Raw genomic sequence first — 19777 nt, 5'->3', positions numbered from 1 at the left:
TTTTGTTCTTTGTATTTTGTCTTTAATAAAACCGATTAAAAAAAAAAGCGGAAGTAAACTTGGTGAGCAGCCTGGGGAGGAACAGACGGAGGAGGACGACAGTTCTAGTCGGACACAGATTCGATGACACTGCAGCGTCCGGCAGCAAAACAAACCCGACCAGACTGGTCACGTAGTGAATGAATGAGCCCCGAACCCGTCTGTTATCACGCAGGCTAACAAGCTAATAAGCTAACAAGCCAACAGAGTCATTAGAACACAAGGTAGCAAGCTAACCGGCTAATAGGCTAGCAGGCTAACAGTTAGGAGCGTCCTTCGCTGCGTGTCAGCAGCAGAAAACACAGTCCGGATCCAGCAGAGGACTGCACCTCTGATCCGGACCCGGCAGCATGCAGGCGGAGTTTCGGGCTCCGCGGAGACGCACGCGGGTGCAGGAGGAGTACGAGGCTCCGCTACCGATGAGCCGCAGCCTGGAGGAGGCGAGCCACTTCCGGGCGGAGCTCATCAACCAACACGTGCTGGTCTGTCACCCGGACCACATCCAGAAGATCCACAACCAGGTCTGAGATTGTAACAAAACAAGTTCACATGATGTTAAACGAGAGGTCTGTACCACGAAGCGGGATGTGAAGTTAGCGAGGTAACTGAAGGGTTAACTCTGGGATTCAGTCCTACGAAGCTGGTTCTCTTTGTACCGGGATAAATAACCATGGTAACTGATGCTGAACAGCTGACCTGGGCCCTATTTCAGAAAGATCAGTGAAACTCTGAGTTTGTTCAGCCTGAGATGAAACCCTGAGTCAGTTACTATGGCAACACACTCTGTGAAGCGAACCTGCTGAGTCACAGGTTTGCTTCATGTCAGCCTGAGGCTGAGCGTGTAGCAGGAAGTAGAAACATGGCGTGTCCTTTAGTGAATGAAGTGGTGGAGGTTGAGGCCCAGTGTATTCAGAGGCTGTTGTGTAAGGAGAAGGTGATTAGAGCCTGTTTGGATGTCTCCCTGGAGGAGTGTCTATATGAAAGATACTGTTTGACCTCACACTCTGTCATTTATCTAACAATCTGTTCCACCCACATATATCACATATTACACATCCTGGATTTACATTATCATCACAGCACATTTTATGCATTGTCCTTTGATTCTTTTCTTTATAACATCAGAGACACTGAACACATCAGAGAGACAGCGGTTTGTCGGCCCATAAGAAAAGTGTCTCTGGCTCTGAAAAGACTTTGGACCCTTGTTGTGGTTTTCCCTGGACATAAATCACAATCCATTATTAAAGTAATTACCACGGAGCATCGGTGGCTCAGTGGATGGAGCGGACGCCCCGTGATCAGACGCAGCGGCCGTGGGTTCAAACCCAGCCTGCTGTCCTGTGCTACATGTCGTTCCCTCTCTCCCCATAACGTTATGCTGTCCTGACATTAAAGGCAACAAAAGCCCAAAAATAATGTTTAAAAAAAGAACTGCAGGTTTGTCAGTGTTGATGAGAAATGAATCTACGTGGATACATGATGCAGTGATTCATGAATACTTTTCATATATTCAGAGACTCCGCAGTGTAACTGGCTCACTGATGGGACTCAACATCCCATAATAGCTCCATGTGAGAATAAAGGAGATTACATGAAGTCATTTCACAGCAGTTAAATGAACCTCAGCCTAATATTGACAGAATGAAGTCAGTAGAAACAAAACTTTTACCAGTCTGTTTGATAGCTGTGTGTTTGATGTTGAGTTTGTGCCCAGTGTGTCTGGGCTCCATCACATGACAGCTGAATAACTTATATTCAAATATATGAACACTGTTAAGATAGAAACATGTTTCTGTATGTTAGACACATGACCTCATCACATGACATCACATCACTTCACATATGAACACGCTCTGCAGGCTGTTCCCATCACACCTCACTCTGTTTGTTGAGCCTGCTTCCTGAAATAGGGCCCTGCTCTGGTGCAGGTTAACTTCAGGTTAAAGGATCACAGCCTATTGACACCCCGACCTCTGACCAATCAGATCACTGAAGAAAAAAGTATCCATGGACAAAGTGTGGCGTGACAGGTAAAACAGAGGAGCCTGTATGTTGTTTTTGGTCAGTTAGAATAATTTCATATTTCTACTGGTTTTAAAAAAGAGTTTCTAGAAAAGACACACTAAACACATGATTTGAAATTATGCAAAGTTTATTTTAGCCTGCAGTGATAGTGCTGCTTCTTTTACTCTCTGATTCATCACTGCAGCTCAAAATAACATGAGACGATTTCCGGTTATGGCAGCGAGTTAGGCAGACGCTTTCCTTGAGTCTCTGACTAGCACTACAATATACACCCCGTGTAAGTCCTGAATTGCATGCAGAGGAACAAAGAAGTCGACCCGGGGTTGCCTCAGGAGGCGAAGGAGAAGAAAATAACAACAAGAGCAAAAGCTGAAAGTTTGTTGAACCCTCAAACACCAGTAACAAGGTTGACGCCAGCTAGCAACAAAATACAAGCTAACACAGAACAGGCGGTGCCAGCCGATGACGGCAACAAGTCTAGGAAGATGGACAAGGCCACATTCTCTGATGAAGCTACCCAACAAGAAGCATGCGCTCAACAGCAGGATGCTGTACTTCTAGCCATCAATTCTCTCAAGGCACAAAGTCGAGGCACAAGGAAGTTATCAACGGCATCACACACATCAGAGCAGATTCAGACGCACTCGGGGCGGCTAACCACAGCTGAAAGCCGCATCAGTGAAACAGATGACACTACAATACAGCTCACATGTAAGTTTACCGACCTGGAAGCTAAGGTGAGATCACTCACTGAGAAGAATGAAGACCTGGAGAATCGCTCATGGCGCTCCAACCTGCGCCTCATCAGCCTGCCAGAAAATGCAGAAGGAAAGGATGCTGAGGCTTTCCTGGAGGGATGGCTCCCCGATGTCCTTGGCGCTGAGAATTTCCCCACACCTGGGCAGATCGAAATGAAGACATGAAATATATGCACTATATATACAGAGGCAGTAAACAATAGTGTAATCCAAGTAGTTTGAGTTGTGAGCAGTCTGACCTGAAAGCGGGCTATTTTTTTATTATTGTTTTTTCTTTTCGGGGCTATTAAGTTCTGCCATTATATACAATTTAATTTTTCAAAGAAATTTTGCAGTAACAAATGGGTTACTAAACAATTAAGTCTAATGTTCAGGGACAAAAGGTAGCAAAAGTGAGTTAATTTTGTTTATTGCTGTTCTTCTTGCAGGAGCAATAAGAGCCTAGGGAGTTGGTATAATAAATTAGTTTGGACTGTAGAATTCAAAGGCAGTCGTTAGGTAGTTGCTGTAGAAGTTAATTAGGGTCCTGGCAGCCTAAGCTGCCAGGACCCAATTGTTATCCTGCATGTTCTTCTTCTTCTTCTTCTACTTCTTCTGAAATCATACTTCCCATGGGTGAAAACTCACCAAACTTTGCACAAAGGTCCAGTCCCATGCCAGATATCCTCAGCTGCAAAAACAGGCCAATAGTCCTGATGGTGGCGCTACAGCAAGCCTCTAAAGTTCAAAACTTTGAAAATTCACAACAAATCAACCATACATGCTACAACTTCACAACTTTCATCAAACTGTAGCCCCAATACTGAAGAAACTTTTGTACACGTAAACCTATTAAAAATTATGAAGTCCATCACTGTTTTTTTCAAAAACTGTAAAACTTCTTAAACCTATCTCCTCCCACAGTTTTTGCTCAATTGACACCAAACTTGCTACAGAGCATCTTCAGACTGCCCTACACAAACGATCCACACAGATTTTTGATTTATCGAAAATTGAGCCTACAGTGCATCAAAATGTTTGACTGTAAACGGTACTGTAAACATATACATGCAAATTCTTGCTAAATACATTTTCAATGTTCATTTAAAAAAAAAAGACAAAATGTTGGAGTCATGGTAGATGATGTTTGGAAAATTTCAGAATTTTATCTCAAAAACTGAATTTTTTTTTACAGCATTTTGAATTTCGCTCTAATGTGAACAATTGGAGTCAATGTGAAAATGGCATTTTTAAACATCAGTTTTTCACTTATGAAGCCAATAAATCATTGTTAAAACAAATTACCAACATCTCCATGCTGTCTAGATGCAATTTAATTTTGATTTAGTTTAATTTTATATACTTTATTAATCCCCGAGGGGAAATTCAATTTTTCACTCTGTTGCAGGTCCGAAAGACACACACATGCACAAACTACACCTATACATGCACTAAGTGGAGAGATGTCAGAGTGGGCTGCCCATGACAGGCGCTCCGAGCGGTTGGGGGGTTCAGTGCCTTGCTCAGGGGCACCTCGGCAGTGGCCCAGGAGGTGAACTGGCACCTCTCCAGCTACCAGTCCACACTCCATATTTTGGTCTGGACAGGGACTTGAACAGGCGACCCTCCAGTTCCCAACCCAAGTCCCTATGGACTGAGCTACTGCCGCCCCCAATTTGTGTATTTTCAGATTTTTGTCTTAATAAGTGAATTTTTGACAGCCGTTTGAAATCTGCCTTTACACACTAACAGCTGCTGTCTTGCTCACAGGTGACTGGCCACATGATGTTAAACTAGGTGTGAGTTATTTCACATGACGTCCACATGATGTCCTCAATGTAGTAATCTGCTCAGGAGCAGCTAACTGTTCAGCATCAGTTACCATGGCCCGTTACAGATCAGTTAGAATCATTTCGTTGTTTCCTCTGGTTTTAAATCAAACACAGAGATCTTTCACACACTGAACTCATGATTTTAACAGGTTTTGAAATTATAGACAAATATCAGACAGTGCTGCTGCTTTCATGTCGGGTTCAGACTCCATGATATCAGCCTGTCGCGTCGTGAATGACAATTAGTCTTGTACAACATAATACATAGTTTTATCTGGTGTAGTAGACGACCACCAACGCCACGTCTGGGACGCCTCACAATGTTCCAACAGAAAGTCTAGCATGTTTGATTTTCTTTTTGCCTCCCGGACCGTAACAGGAAGATGATTCCACAGGAGAGGAGCCTGATAGCTGAAGGCTCTGGCTCCTGATCTACTTTTGGAGACTTTAGGGACCACGAGTAACCCTGCGTTCTCAGAGCGCAGTGTTCTGGTGGGATAATATGGCACTATGAGCTCTCTAAGATATGACGGAGCTTGACCATTTAGAGCTTTATAAGTTAACAGGAGGATTTTAAATTCAGTTCTGGATTTTACAGGGAGCCAGTGCAGAGAAGCTAAAACAGGAGAAATATGATCTCGTTTCTTAGTTCCTGTTAGTACACGTGCTGCTGCATTCTGAATTAGCTGGAGAGTTTTTAAGGACTTACTAGAGCTACCTGATAATAGAGAGTTACAGTAATCCAGCCTAGAGGTAACAAAAGCATGGACCAATTTTTCTGCATCTTTTCGGGTCAGGATTAGACTCACAAGTAAGTCTTTAGACACTTTGCTTAACTAAAGACTGATGACTTTCTCCCTGATTTTGTGTTTAGCTGGGCGGATACAATTTCAGAGTTTAAAAAAACTCCCTACGTTGCAGAACCAATAGTAAATCTGCAGGGTGGTCCTTCGGTGGCTCGCTGAACTCTTGTGCTTGTAAACATAGTCCGACTAGAAACACGTGTAGCGGTACAAAATGGCTCAGCCGTGCTCACAGAAAACACCGTCAAAGTTAGTGGATGTTTGTCGCGTTTGCGGCGACACATTCTCGCCAACTAAAAGAAACAAGCATAATCTTTTACAAGGCCATGACTCATCCGTCCGGGTAGAAAACCAGCAGAGCTTTTAGCTATATATATACATATATATATATATGTATATATATATATATATATATATATACACACACATATGTGTGTGTGTGTGTGTGTGTGTGTATCACATTTTTCACATCACTGTATCACCGTTTAAACTAATCTGATGTTTGTAAAGTCTATAAACACAATGATTGAACAAACATTACTATTTCTGTGTGTACGTTTACCTGGGCTAACCGTTAGCTGTTAGCCCTTAGCAGTGTCTGTAATAGGTAATAACTCATTAAACGGTCCGTGAAAAAAATATCTTTTCCAGCGGATATCTTAGTTACAACATGATTGAGCTACCAAAGCAGTTTTGTGTTGCTATGTGTGGTATTTATTCAGTTTTGGCAAATCACGATGTCTAGAAAGCATCAGTGGCTGCAGCTGACAGGGACAGCTAACAGCAGCAGCAAAGCTAACATCAGGATGTCATCTGTTAAAAGCCTCCCGTTGTCGGATACAACATGAAACTACTCCAGTTAGCTCAATCATGTTGTAACTCAGACATCCGCTGGAAAAAATATTTTCTTCACGGATCAGCATACATTTGATAAAACAGAGTTTAATCTCTCAGCATCCATTTTCAAGCTCTCTGTGTGTTTGTTTCCTTGCGGACGAGAAAAGGAGGAGCACACATTTCTGAGAAGGCGTGTCCTTTTCAAAAATGCAAGAGGCGTTGCTTTGTTGCCGGCCGTTTTCTCCAGTGTGTTAAACACACTTTAGAAAGGAGTGTCCCCAGACTATCAGAAGGTGAAGATCTCTCATTGTCTGGTGCTGAGACTAGGTCAGGATAGGCCTAATTTTCACAATATTACGCAGAAGAAAAAATGATCAAATGTTACTCCGAGGTTTCTTACAGTAGTGCTAGAGGCCAGAGCAATGCCATCTAGAGAAACTATGTCATCAGATAAAGAGTCTCTGAGTTGTTTGGGGCCAAGAACAATAACTTCAGTTTTGTCTGAATTTAACATCAGGAAATTGGTGCTCATCCAGGTTTTTATGTCTTTAAGGCAATTATGGAGTTTAGTTAATTGATTACTTTCTTCTGGCTTCATCGATAAATACAACTGAGTATCATCCGCATAACAATGGAAATTTATAGAGAAATTTATAGAGTGAATCTGCTTCCAAAGGAAGCATAGATCAGGTGATTGTGGAATCACAGATTCCACAATCACCTGATCTGACAGAGTGACCATCAGAACAGACATAAATGTTGTGTAGTGTCAACCCGGTGTAAACCTGTGATTCATCAGAATAACATGAGACATCTGTATGATGAGAACCAGGATAAAAAATAATCATCATCATCATCATCATCATCACACAGCTCAGTGACACCTGATGGTAATCTCAGTCTCGGCTGACGGTGAATTTTTGGAGAGTGATTTTAATGTTCCTGTTGATCACAGAGTGTTGTTTACATCACACTGACAGTTTCATCACATATGAAGCTCCTCATTCATTCATTCATTCATTCATCGTTCTGATGATGTCACTCATCATTAACAGCCCCACCTCTTTCACACGAACATGCTCATGGCTGACATGAAAACCCAGAGCTGGCTGAACTGGTTGGAACCAGCTGTGTAGTAACTGGTTATCAGACGGACCATGTGACGGGTTAGTCAGACCACAAGATATCCTGGGTAAGATGAACTGGGGTCAGAGTTCAGACCTCAGGTGACGGTCTCGTCTTGTTTCAGGGTTACTTCGGTAAAGGCATCCTGTCCAGATCCAGACCGGACCACAGCATCTCTGACCAATGGGAGCGTGAGTTTACACCTAAAATGTGACATCATCCTCAATCTGGTCCAATCACTTCTGTTCCTGCAGTCAGCTGATCTCTGTTTCTGTTATAGATCATGCAGGTCTGTTTCTGCCTGTCATCTCACAGTCCAGGTGAGTGACATCACATCCTGTCTGTTCATGTGCTGACATCACATCCTGTCTGTTCTCATGATGACATCATAAATGAGGTTCCTGTGTATCACTGAAGAAACACTTTTTATATCCCCCCCACCCACAGGTATGATGAGCTCCTCAGGTGGGCGGGTGCGGCTCTCTCTGCTCAGGGATTGGATGAAGCAGCTGTCAATCAAACCCTGCTCAGCCTCTCTCAGCCAGTAGAAATAGCAGAAATGAGGAGGGAGGTGGGGGGAGGGTTGGAGGATGGACAGAAGGGGGCGGAGCCAGGACCAGAGGGTGGAGCCTGTCCCTACACAAAGAGGCAGCGGCCGTGTTCAGAGGTGGAGCCTGAGGCGAAGAGGAGCTGCAGGTAGAGACATGGGTTCATCCCAATACCAGATTTCACATCCACGTTTCCCTCACTTGCATCGCTTCCTTGCATCTTAGCTCCGCCCTCATAGGACAAGAGGGAGAGATGTGAGAATGAAACGCGAGGAGAGGAAAAACAAGGAAATATGTCTTTAGAGAACTAAGACATTGATGAGATGTTATATATACATATATAATGATGGTTATCACATAATGTTATATAATGATACAGTTATCACATAATGTTATATACACATATATAATGATAGTTATCACATAATGTTATATATACATATATAATGATACAGTTATCACATAATGTTATATATACATATATAATGATGGTTATCACATAATGTTATATATACATATATAATGATAGTTATCACATAATGTTATATATACCTATATAATGATACAGTTATCACATAATGTTATATATACATATATAATGATAGTTATCACATAATGTTATATATACATATATAATGATAGTTATCACATAATGTTATATATACATATATAATGATACAGTTATCACATAATGTTATATATACATATATAATGATGGTTATCACATAATGTTATATACACATATATAATGATAGTTATCACATAATGTTATATACACCTATATAATGATACAGTTATCACATAATGTTATATATACATATATAATGATAGTTATCACATAATGTTATATATACATATATAATGATAGTTATCACATAATGTTATATACACCTATATAATGATACAGTTATCACATAATGTTATATACACATATATAATGATAGTTATCACATAATGTTATATATACATATATAATGATAGTTATCACATAATGTTATATATACATATATAATGATACAGTTATCACATAATGTTATATATACATATATAATGATGGTTATCACATAATGTTATATACACATATATAATGATAGTTATCACATAATGTTATATACACCTATATAATGATACAGTTATCACATAATGTTATATATACATATATAATGATAGTTATCACATAATGTTATATATACATATATAATGATAGTTATCACATAATGTTATATACACCTATATAATGATACAGTTATCACATAATGTTATATATACATATATAATGATAGTTATCACATAATGTTATATATACATATATAATGATAGTTATCACATAATGTTATATATACCTATATAATGATGGTTATCACATAATGTTATATATACATATATAATGATAGTTATCACATAATGTTATATACACCTATATAATGATACAGTTATCACATAATGTTATATATACATATATAATGATAGTTATCACATAATGTTATATATACATATATAATGATAGTTATCACATAATGTTATATATACCTATATAATGATACAGTTATCACATAATGTTATATATACATATATAATGATAGTTATCACATAATGTTATATATACATATATAATGATAGTTATCACATAATGTTATATACACCTATATAATGATACAGTTATCACATAATGTTATATATACATATATAATGATAGTTATCACATAATGTTATATACACCTATATAATGATACAGTTATCACATAATGTTATATATACATATATAATGATAGTTATCACATAATGTTATATATACATATATAATGATAGTTATCACATAATGTTATATACACCTATATAATGATACAGTTATCACATAATGTTATATATACATATATAATGATAGTTATCACATAATGTTATATATACATATATAATGATAGTTATCACATAATGTTATATATACCTATATAATGATACAGTTATCACATAATGTTATATATACATATATAATGATAGTTATCACATAATGTTATATATACATATATAATAATACAGTTATCACATAATGTTATATATACGTATATAATGATAGTTATCACATAATGTTATATATACGTATATAATGATAGTTATCACATAATGTTATATATACCTATATAATGATACAGTTATCACATAATGTTATATATACGTATATAATGATAGTTATCACATAATGTTATATATACCTATATAATGATACAGTTATCACATAATGTTATATATACGTATATAATGATAGTTATCACATAATGTTATATATACATATATAATGATACAGTTATCACATAATGTTATATATACATATATAATGATACAGTTATCACATAATGTTATATATACGTATATAATGATAGTTATCACATAATGTTATATATACATATATAATGATACAGTTATCACATAATGTTATATATACATATATAATAATACAGTTATCACATAATGTTATATATACATATATAATGATAGTTATCACATAATGTTATATATACATATATAATGATACAGTTATCACATAATGTTATATATACGTATATAATGATACAGTTATCACATAATGTTATATATACGTATATAATGATAGTTATCACATAATGTTATATATACATATATAATGATAGTTATCACATAATGTTATATATACATATATAATGATACAGTTATCACATAATGTTATATATACCTATATAATGATACAGTTATCACATAATGTCATATATACATATACAATGATACAGTTATCAGTAAGAAAGCAGACAGACAGACAGACTCTCTGACAGACAGACAGGTTGTCTGACTGACTGACAGACAGACAGGCTTTCTGACAGACAGACAGACAGGTTCTCTGACTGACTGACAGGCTCTCTGACAGACATACAGGTTCTCTGAATGACTGACAGACAGACAGACAGGTTCTCTGACTGACTGACAGACAGGCTCTCTGACAGACAGACAGACAGACAGACAGGTTCTCTGACTGACAGACAGACAGGTTTTCTGACAGACATACAGATTCTCTGACTGACAGACAGACAGACAGGTTCTCTGACTGACTGACAGACAGACAGACAGACTCTCTGACAGACAGACAGGTTCTCTGACTGACTGACAGACAGACAGGCTCTCTGACAGACAGACAGACAGGTTCTCTGACTGACAGACAGATAGACGGGTTCTCTGACAGACATACAGGTTCTCTGACAGACAGACAGACACACAGGTTCTCTGACTGACAGACAGACAGACAGACAGGTTCTCTGACCGACTGACAGACAGACAGACAGACAGACAGACTCTCTGACAGACAGACAGGTTCTCTGAATGACTGACAGACAGACAGGCTCTCTGACAGACAGACAGACAGGTTCTCTGACAGACAGACAGGTTCTCTGAATGACTGACAGACAGACAGGCTCTCTGACAGACAGACAGACAGGTTCTCTGACTGACAGACAGACAGAGAGGCTCTCTGACAGACAGACAGACAGACAGGTTCTCTGAATGACTGACAGACAGACAGGCTCTCTGACAGACAGACAGACAGACAGACAGACAGGTTCTCTGAATGACTGACAGACAGACAGGCTCTCTGACAGACAGACAGACAGACAGGTTCTCTGACTGACAGACAGACAGACAGGCTCTCTGACTGACAGACAGACAGGTTCTCTGACTGACTGACAGACAGACAGGCTCTCTGACAGACAGACAGACAGACAGACAGACAGGTTCTCTGACTGACAGACAGATAGACGGGTTCTCTGACTGACTGACGGACAGACAGGCTCTCTGACAGACAGACAGACAGGTTCTCTGACAGACAGACAGGTTCTCTGAATGACTGACAGACAGACAGGCTCTCTGACAGACAGACAGACAGGTTCTCTGACTGACAGACAGACAGACAGGCTCTTTGACAGACAGACAGACAGACAGGTTCTCTGAATGACTGACAGACAGACATGCTCTCTGACAGACAGACAGACAGGTTCTCTGACTGACTGACAGACAGACAGGCTCTCTGACAGACAGACAGACAGGTTCTCTGAATGACTGACAGACAGACAGGCTCTCTGACAGACAGACAGACAGGTTCTCTGACTGACAGACAGATAGACGGGTTCTCTGACTGACTGACAGACAGACAGGCTCTCTGACAGACAGACAGGTTCTCTGACAGAAAGTTCAATCAATCAATTTTATTTATACAGCCCAATATCACAAATCACAGTTTGCCTCACAGGGCTTTACAGCATACGACATCCCTCTGTCCTTATGACCCTCACAGCTGATCAGGAAAAACTCCCCAAAAAACCCTTTAACGGGGAAAAAACGGTAGAAACCTCAGGAAGAGCAACTGAGGAGGGATCCCTCTTCCAGGACGGACAGACGTGCAATAGATGTCGTACAGAACAGATCAGCATGATAAATTAACAGTAATCCACATGACACAATGAGAGAGAGAGAGAGAGAGAGAGAGAGAGATGCAGGTAATGACAGTAGCTTACAACAACATTAATGAAAGTAATAATATTATAGTTATAGTTCTGGCTACTGTGGTACAATATGTTGAAAGTATGTATTAATATCTGGCAGTATACATGTGTGACAATAGTCATATGTGTATAATAACAGTAGAAGTATGACTAATGACTAATGATGGCAGCAGCAGCAGCAGGAGGCATCTGGCAGGACCACGGCAGCAGCACAACCACACACGTCACGCTGTCCAGGCACCGCTGTGATATGAGTTAATCTGAGAGACAGTGGAGCACAAAGGCTCCGGAGAAGAAGCCGAGTTAGTGACATCCAGAATGGCCGGGTTAGCTAGATGCAGTAATAGGATACGAGAGAGAGAGAGAGAGAGAGAGAAGGAGAGAAGGTGAGAAGGGGCCCGGTGTATTATAGGGGGGTCCTCCGGCAGACTAGGCCTAAGTCAGCCTAACTAGGGGCTGGTACAGGGCAAGCCTGAGCCAGCCCTAACTATAAGCTTTATCAAAGAGGAAAGTCTTAAGTCTAGTCTTAAATGTGGAGACGGTGTCTGCCTCCCGGACCGTAACAGGAAGATGATTCCACAGGAGAGGAGCCTGATAGCTGAAGGCTCTGGCTCCTGATCTACTTTTGGAGACTTTAGGGACCACGAGTAACCCTGCGTTTTCAGAGTGCAGTGTTCTGGTGGGATAATATGGCACTATGAGCTCTCTAAGATATGACGGAGCTTGACCATTTAGAGCTTTATAAGTTAACAGTAGGATTTTAAATTCAATTCTGGATTTTACAGGGAGCCAGTGCAGAGAAGCTAAAACAGGAGAAATATGATCTCGTTTCTTAGTTCCTGTTAGTACACGTGCTGCTGCATTCTGAATTAGCTGGAGAGTTTTTAAGGACTTACTAGAGCTACCTGATAACAGAGAGTTACAGTAATCCAGCCTAGAGGTAACAAAAGCATGGACCAATTTTTCTGCATCTTTTCAGGTCAGGATAGGCCTAATTTTCACAATATTACGCAGATGAAAAAATGCAGTCCGTGAGGTTTGTTTTAAATGAGAATTAAAAGACAAATCTTGATCAAATGTTACTCCGAGGTTTCTTACGGTAGTGCTAGAGGCCAGAGCAATGCCATCTAGAGAAACTATGTCATCAGATAAAGAGTCTCTGAGTTGTTTGGGGCCAAGAACAATAACTTCAGTTTTGTCTGAATTTAACATCAGGAAATTGGTGCTCATCCAAGTTTTTATGTCCTTAAGGCAATTATGGAGTTTAGTTAATTGATTACTTTCTTCTGGCTTCATCGATAAATACAACTGAGTATCATCCATAACAATGGAAATTTATAGAGTGATTTCTAATGATGTTACCTAAAGGAAGCATATATAGAGTAAATAGGATTGGTCCGAGCACAGAACCTTGGAACTCCAAAACAAACTTTGAGTGCGTAATGACGATTCATTATGAACGTCAACAAACTGAAAACGATCAGATAAATAAGATTTAAACCAGCTCAGTGCAGAACCTTTTAGGCCAATTAAGTGATCCAGTCTCTGCAGTAGAATTTGATGGTCAATTGTGTCAAACGCCGCACTAAGATCTAATAAAACAAGTACAGAGACAAGTCCTTTGTCCGAAGCAATGAGAAGGTCATTTGTAATTTTAACTAGTGCTGTCTCAGTGCTATGATGCACTCTAAATCCTGACTGAAATTCCTCAAATAGATTATTATCATGGAGAAAATCACACAGCTGGTCTGTGACTACTTTCTCAAGGATCTTTGACATAAAGGGAAGATTAGATATTGGTCTATAGTTGGCTAACACCTCTGGATCCAGGGTGGGCTTTTTTAGTAGAGGTTTAATTACAGCTACCTTAAAAGACTGTGGTACATAGCCGGTTAATAAGGATATATTGATCATATCTAATATATGAGTGTTAACTAAAGGAAAGACCTCCTTAAGTAGCCTAGTTGGGATGGGGTCTAAGAGACACGTTGATGATTTGGATGAAGAAATCACTACAGTCAATTCTTGAAGAGAAATTGGGGAGAAGCAATCTAAATATATATTAGGTTTTACAGCTGTGTTTGAGGTTAGATAGGTACTATCTGAGGGCAGGAGGTCATGAATTTTGCCTGTAATAGTTAGAATTTTGTCATTAAAAAAGCTCATAAAATCATTACTGCTAAGGGCTAAAGGAATACAAGGCTCAATAGAGCTCTGACTCTCAGTCAGCCTGGCTACAGTGCTGAAAAGAAACCTGGGGTTGTTCTTATTGTCTTCTATTAATGCTGAGTAATAGTTTGCTCTGGCATTGCGGAGGCCGCTCTTATAAGTTTTGAGACTGTCTGTCCAGATTAAACGAGATTCTTCCAGTTTGGTTAATCGCCAATTCCTTTTAAACTTTCGCTTTTTGTTTTAACTTATGGGTTTGAGAGTTATACCAAGGAGCGAATTTTCTTTGCTTTTTTAACTTCTTTTTAAGAGGAGCTACAGAGTCAAGTGGTGTTCGCAGCGAGCCTACGGCGCTATCGACAAAATGATCAAAGTCGGATGCGGAAACCTCTGTTACTGAGGGACTTGGTATTGAATTTAATGACGGAGTAATCTTTTCCTTAAATTTTGCGACAGCACTATCTGATAAACATCTAGTATAGTAACTGTTGCTGAGTGGCGTGTGATCGAGTAAAAAGAAATCAAAAGTAATCAGATAATGATCCGATAGCGAGGGATTCTGTGGAAAGACTTTTAGGTTATCAATTTCAATTTCATACGTCAGAACTAGATCGAGGGTATGGTTAAAACAGTGAGTGGGTTCATGTACACCCTGACTGAAGCCAATGGAGTCTAATAATGAGTTTAACGCGGTAGCCAGGGAGTCATTATCAACGTCGACATGAATGTTAAAATCGCCTACAATAATAACTTTATCTGATTTAAGAACTAAACTGGATAAAAACTCTGAGAATTCAGATACAAATTCAGAATACGGGCCAGGAGCACGGTACACTATAACAAATAAAAGTGGCTGCGAGGTTTTCCAGGTCAGATGTAAAAGACTAAGAACAAGGCTTTCAAATGAATTATAATCTAGTTTAGGTTTAGGACTGATTAACAGATTAGAGTTAAAAATGGCTGCAACTCCCCCTCCTCGGCCGCTGCCTCGAGGAATGTGGGTATTATTATGACTGGGAGGAGTGGACTCATTTAGACTGACATATTCATCTGGACACAGCCAGGTTTCAGTGAGACTGAGTAAATCAATATGATTATCTGATATTAATTCGCTTTACTAACACTGCTTTAGACGATAGAGACCTGATATTTAACAGTCCGCATTTAATTCTCCTGTTTTGTCTTTCTGTCACAGAAGAGGTTTTAATTTTTATGAGGTTGTTATGCACAACTCCTCTTTGTTTAATTTTAGATTTAGATAATTTAGGCGGTCGGGGGACAGACACCGTTTGTATAAAACTATGAAAACTATGGCTGGGTAACTGAACTAGAAGCTCAGAGAGGCGTATAGGACTGCGACTCTGAGTCCTGGTCTCAACTCTGGGTTGTCAGGGATTTAAATTACTAATAAAGTTTGCCAGGTTTCTAGAAATGAGAGCAGCTCCATCCAAAGTGGGATGAATGCCGTCTCTCCTAATAAGACCAGGTTTTCCCCAGAAAGTTTGCCAATTATTAACGAAACCCACATCGTTTGCTGGACACCACCTGGACAGCCAGCGATTAAATGATGACATGCAGCTAAACATGTCATCATTGGTCAGATTTGGGAGGGGTCCAGAGAAAACTACGGAGTCCGACATCGTTTTTGCATATTCACACACCGAGGCAATATTAATTTTAGTGACCTCCGATTGGCGTAACCGGGTGTCATTGCCACCGACGTGAATAACAATCTTACTGAATCTATGTTTAGCTTTAGCCAGCAGTTTTAAATTTGATTCTATGTCGCCCGCTCTGGCCCCAGGGATACATTTGACTATGGTCACTGGTGTTGCAAACTTCACGTTCCTCAGAATAGAGCTGCCAATAACCAGAGTTTTATCCTCAGCGGGTGTGTCGCTGAGTGGGGAAAAGCAGTTGGAAACGTGAACAGGCTGGTGGTGAGCCGTGGGCTTCGGCTTGGAGCTGTGCTTCTGGCGAACCGTAACCCAACCTCTCGGCTGAACGGGAGTTACCGGAGGACAGTTAGCAGAAGCTAAGGCTATGCTATGTGGCTCCGCACCGGCTACAGGGGGCTGGCTAACTACCGCAGCTACTGAATGGTTTTCCATGGTGCGGAGCCGCGCTTCTAATTCACTAAGCCTCGCCTCCAACGCAGCAAATAAGCTACACTTATTACAATTACCACTGTCGCTAAAGGAGGCAGAGGCATAACTGAACATTTGGCACACCGAGCAACAGAGAGCAGAGGGAGAAGCCATCGCTAACTGTAAAGCTAATGTAGCTACCAAGGCTGGTAACGTGCAAACAACAGCTAAGAGATTAGCGAGAAAGTCGTAGAAAGGAGGAGAGCTATAAGTGCTTAAACAGAACCAGTGTGGGTTAAGACTTGAAGTAGACGTTAAAGCAACTGAAGTGAGAAAGCAGGCTAGTAGAATCCACCAGAGTAGTACAGAGATGCTGTCACAGAAACACCGGAAATGACACAACTCGCTTACCGCAATACGTCAGCACGTCAGCACCGCAAAGGGCTAGCTGTGTTGTCTCCTGTCAATCTGAAAACAATCTGAAAACTGGGTATTTCAATACAGATCAAGAGGATCAGGATTCAGATCTGGTAATCCAGTCCTCCCTTTAATCCAGATAAAGGTTGCATTTGGGTATTTCAAAAGTTAAGGCAGATATCTGGATCAATTTGATACCAAATTTCAGGATTATTTGGATCCCACCTCAGAGGTGGATTTGACAAAGCCTCAGCTCTACTTCTCCTAGATATTGTTACTCAGGATGTTCATTACACTTAATCTAAATTAGTGTTTTAGTTGTAAGTAATTTCAAGCATAGAAAAACATTGTTTGGCCATACTTCCTGAAACTGCTGTAAATAAGAGTAACAAATACAGACCTATTTCCCAACGTCTAGTTTCACCTAACATTGTAACTTGTTTGTACCAAAACATCCAACATATGTTTGTGGTCAGACAAAGGCAAGGAAATGCAATGCAAATTTATTTGTATAGCACATTCTTTTCTTTACAGAGAGTGACAGAAACAACACAGGGATTAACATAATAAGCACATGGCAGTTGAAACAAAGTATTAAAAAAGCAATTAGAAACAAAATGTAAATCTAAATAGTGTCACAGAACCTAAAGACTGCTCACAGGTCTGAGGTGAGCTTCTTTTCCAGAAGTTTTATCTTCAGTTCTGTCTCTCTCTGCTGAAGCAGCATCAGCTTGAGCTGCTTGTCAGCCAATTCAATTTGTCTCTCCGCCCTCTCAGTCTCCATTCTCTGTCAGGAATCCACAATAGTCACAGAAATTGTTTAAGTACAGAAAAGCACACCAGCATTACTGTAGCATACCAAAACTCGATCCTCTGACATTTCTGAATGAACCGCATAATTCATACTAGTACTGTGTATTTTTCCTATACTGCAGCAGTCTGCTCTGCACACATGTAAAAAAAATATTAAATAAAGTCCACTGTGTTGGCAGTAACATAACATTAAACTCTGAACAGGTTGGTGTTTAAAGAGTTCATGTATGACGTACTTAAGATTAATTCCCTTTTAAATTAAGCCGTAGACCGCAAAATACATCAACAAAGCCAGCTACCTCGCTAGCCTGCTAGCTACTTAACATGCAAGTCAATGGAGCCGCGTTAGCTACCGTTAGCATGACCTCAGCTCAATTAGAGATCGTAGGTGACAATTCAAATAGCTGGCTCACATCAGATGGTGGGTGGCCTCTGTATGCTCTTAAAAACACTACACATTAGGTAACGGTAAACCTACATTTTGATGTGAAAGCTGTCCTACCAACTGCTCCTTTAGTGAAGCAGTCCGCCATGTTTCAGATCCGGGGGGTTGTGAGATTTGGAAATCTGTATCCGGTCAGATTGGGATCAAAGTTATCCACCCTGCCAGTGTTTTGAAATACCCAGATAAAGTCAGCAGGATCACCTTGATCCCTGACTGAGAACAGAAGGATTTCATAATCCGGATAATTCTGATCCAGATTACAAGTTTTGAAATACTGGGCCCTGATGTCCTCGGCTCATCTTACTGTCTAAATTTAATGTTCTGTCCTCTGATGGAGGTCTTAGAGTCTCAGAACTGTTTCAGGTGTAGACCGTCTGTCTGTCTCCTCTGTCAGCAGGACGGGTGAAGGTGGGCGGAGTTTTTGCTGCTCACAGACTTCCTGTTTCTGTTCTCAGGTTGAACCCACGAGACCTGAACCTGGACCACAGTACAGATCCCAGCTCAGACCAGGACCTTGATCCTGATCCTGACTCTGGCCCTGACTCTGACTCTGATCCTGGTCCTGGTCCTGGTTCTGACTCTGATCCTGGTCCTGGTCCTGACTCTGACTCTGACTCTGATCCTGGTCCTGGTCCCGGTCCTGGTCCCGGTCCTGGTCCTGGCTCTGATTCTGGTCCTTTGGTTCCAGGTCCTGGTTTTGTCCTGGTGGTCTCTGACAGTGAGGTGAGTCGTTGGTGTTTCTGTGTGAAGCTCCGACACAAACAAACAAACAAACAAACAAAAGTAAAAGCTTGTGTTTAGTTGTTGGGGCTCTGCTGAAGGTCTGTCAAACTCAAGGGCCCTGTTTTTACTCCTCAGCAACATTACTCAACCTCCGGACTCACTTCCACCACAGATGTACTCTACTGCCTTTTGTAATACCCTTCTATCCTTTTTTACTGCTAAAATTCATAACATCCATCAGCAATTTTCTCCCAGCTCCTCTCACAATTCATCTTCCTTATTTCCCTCTGTGTCCCCTTCCCAGTCACTCTCAGTATTTGCTCTACCTTCTGTTTTCGAAACCAGTAGTCTGATCAAAAAATCCAAATCATCAACCTGCCCGTTAGGTCCCCTTCTAAATGCTCTTGGTAAAGCCACTGTTCCCTCTCTGGCCTCTCTCATCACGTGCATAATCCATTCTTCCCTCACCACTGGAATTGTTCCTTCACCCCTCAAAACAGCTGCTGTCACCCCAATACTCAAGAAACCTGGCGCAGATCCCAATAACCACAATAACCTCCGTCCCATCTCCAATCTTCCATTTCTCTCAAAGATACTTGAAAAAACTGTTGCCTCTCAGCTCCATTCCCACCTTTCCCACAATAATCTTTTTGA

The 19777-nt window shown here is 40.4% G+C and overlaps 1 protein-coding gene across 5 annotated transcripts in view; it reads left to right on the top strand.

The window, feature by feature from the left end:
• Nucleotides 1-58: 58 nt before the first annotated feature.
• The window catches only part of tsen2 (TSEN2 tRNA splicing endonuclease subunit), a 28595-nt gene continuing 8876 nt past the window's right edge, over nucleotides 59-19777 (top strand). For all 5 annotated transcript variants that reach the window (XR_007449308.1, XR_007449307.1, XR_007449306.1 and 2 more), the window contains exons 1-5: nucleotides 59-560; nucleotides 7526-7592; nucleotides 7682-7721; nucleotides 7849-8097; nucleotides 18856-19123. Coding sequence is in view for 1 of the 5 variants with exons in the window: in XM_049575420.1 (XP_049431377.1) it covers nucleotides 390-560; nucleotides 7526-7592; nucleotides 7682-7721; nucleotides 7849-8097; nucleotides 18856-19123 (795 nt within the window). In the remaining 4 variants the exon portion in view is untranslated. The remainder of the gene's footprint in view (nucleotides 561-7525; nucleotides 7593-7681; nucleotides 7722-7848; nucleotides 8098-18855; nucleotides 19124-19777) is intronic.

This window comes from Epinephelus fuscoguttatus, linkage group LG1 (genome assembly GCF_011397635.1).
Source record: "Epinephelus fuscoguttatus linkage group LG1, E.fuscoguttatus.final_Chr_v1".
Lineage (NCBI taxonomy): Eukaryota > Metazoa > Chordata > Actinopteri > Perciformes > Serranidae > Epinephelus > Epinephelus fuscoguttatus.
The sequence above is the reverse complement of the archived record's forward strand: the minus strand, read 5'-3'. Positions and strand labels throughout refer to the sequence as shown.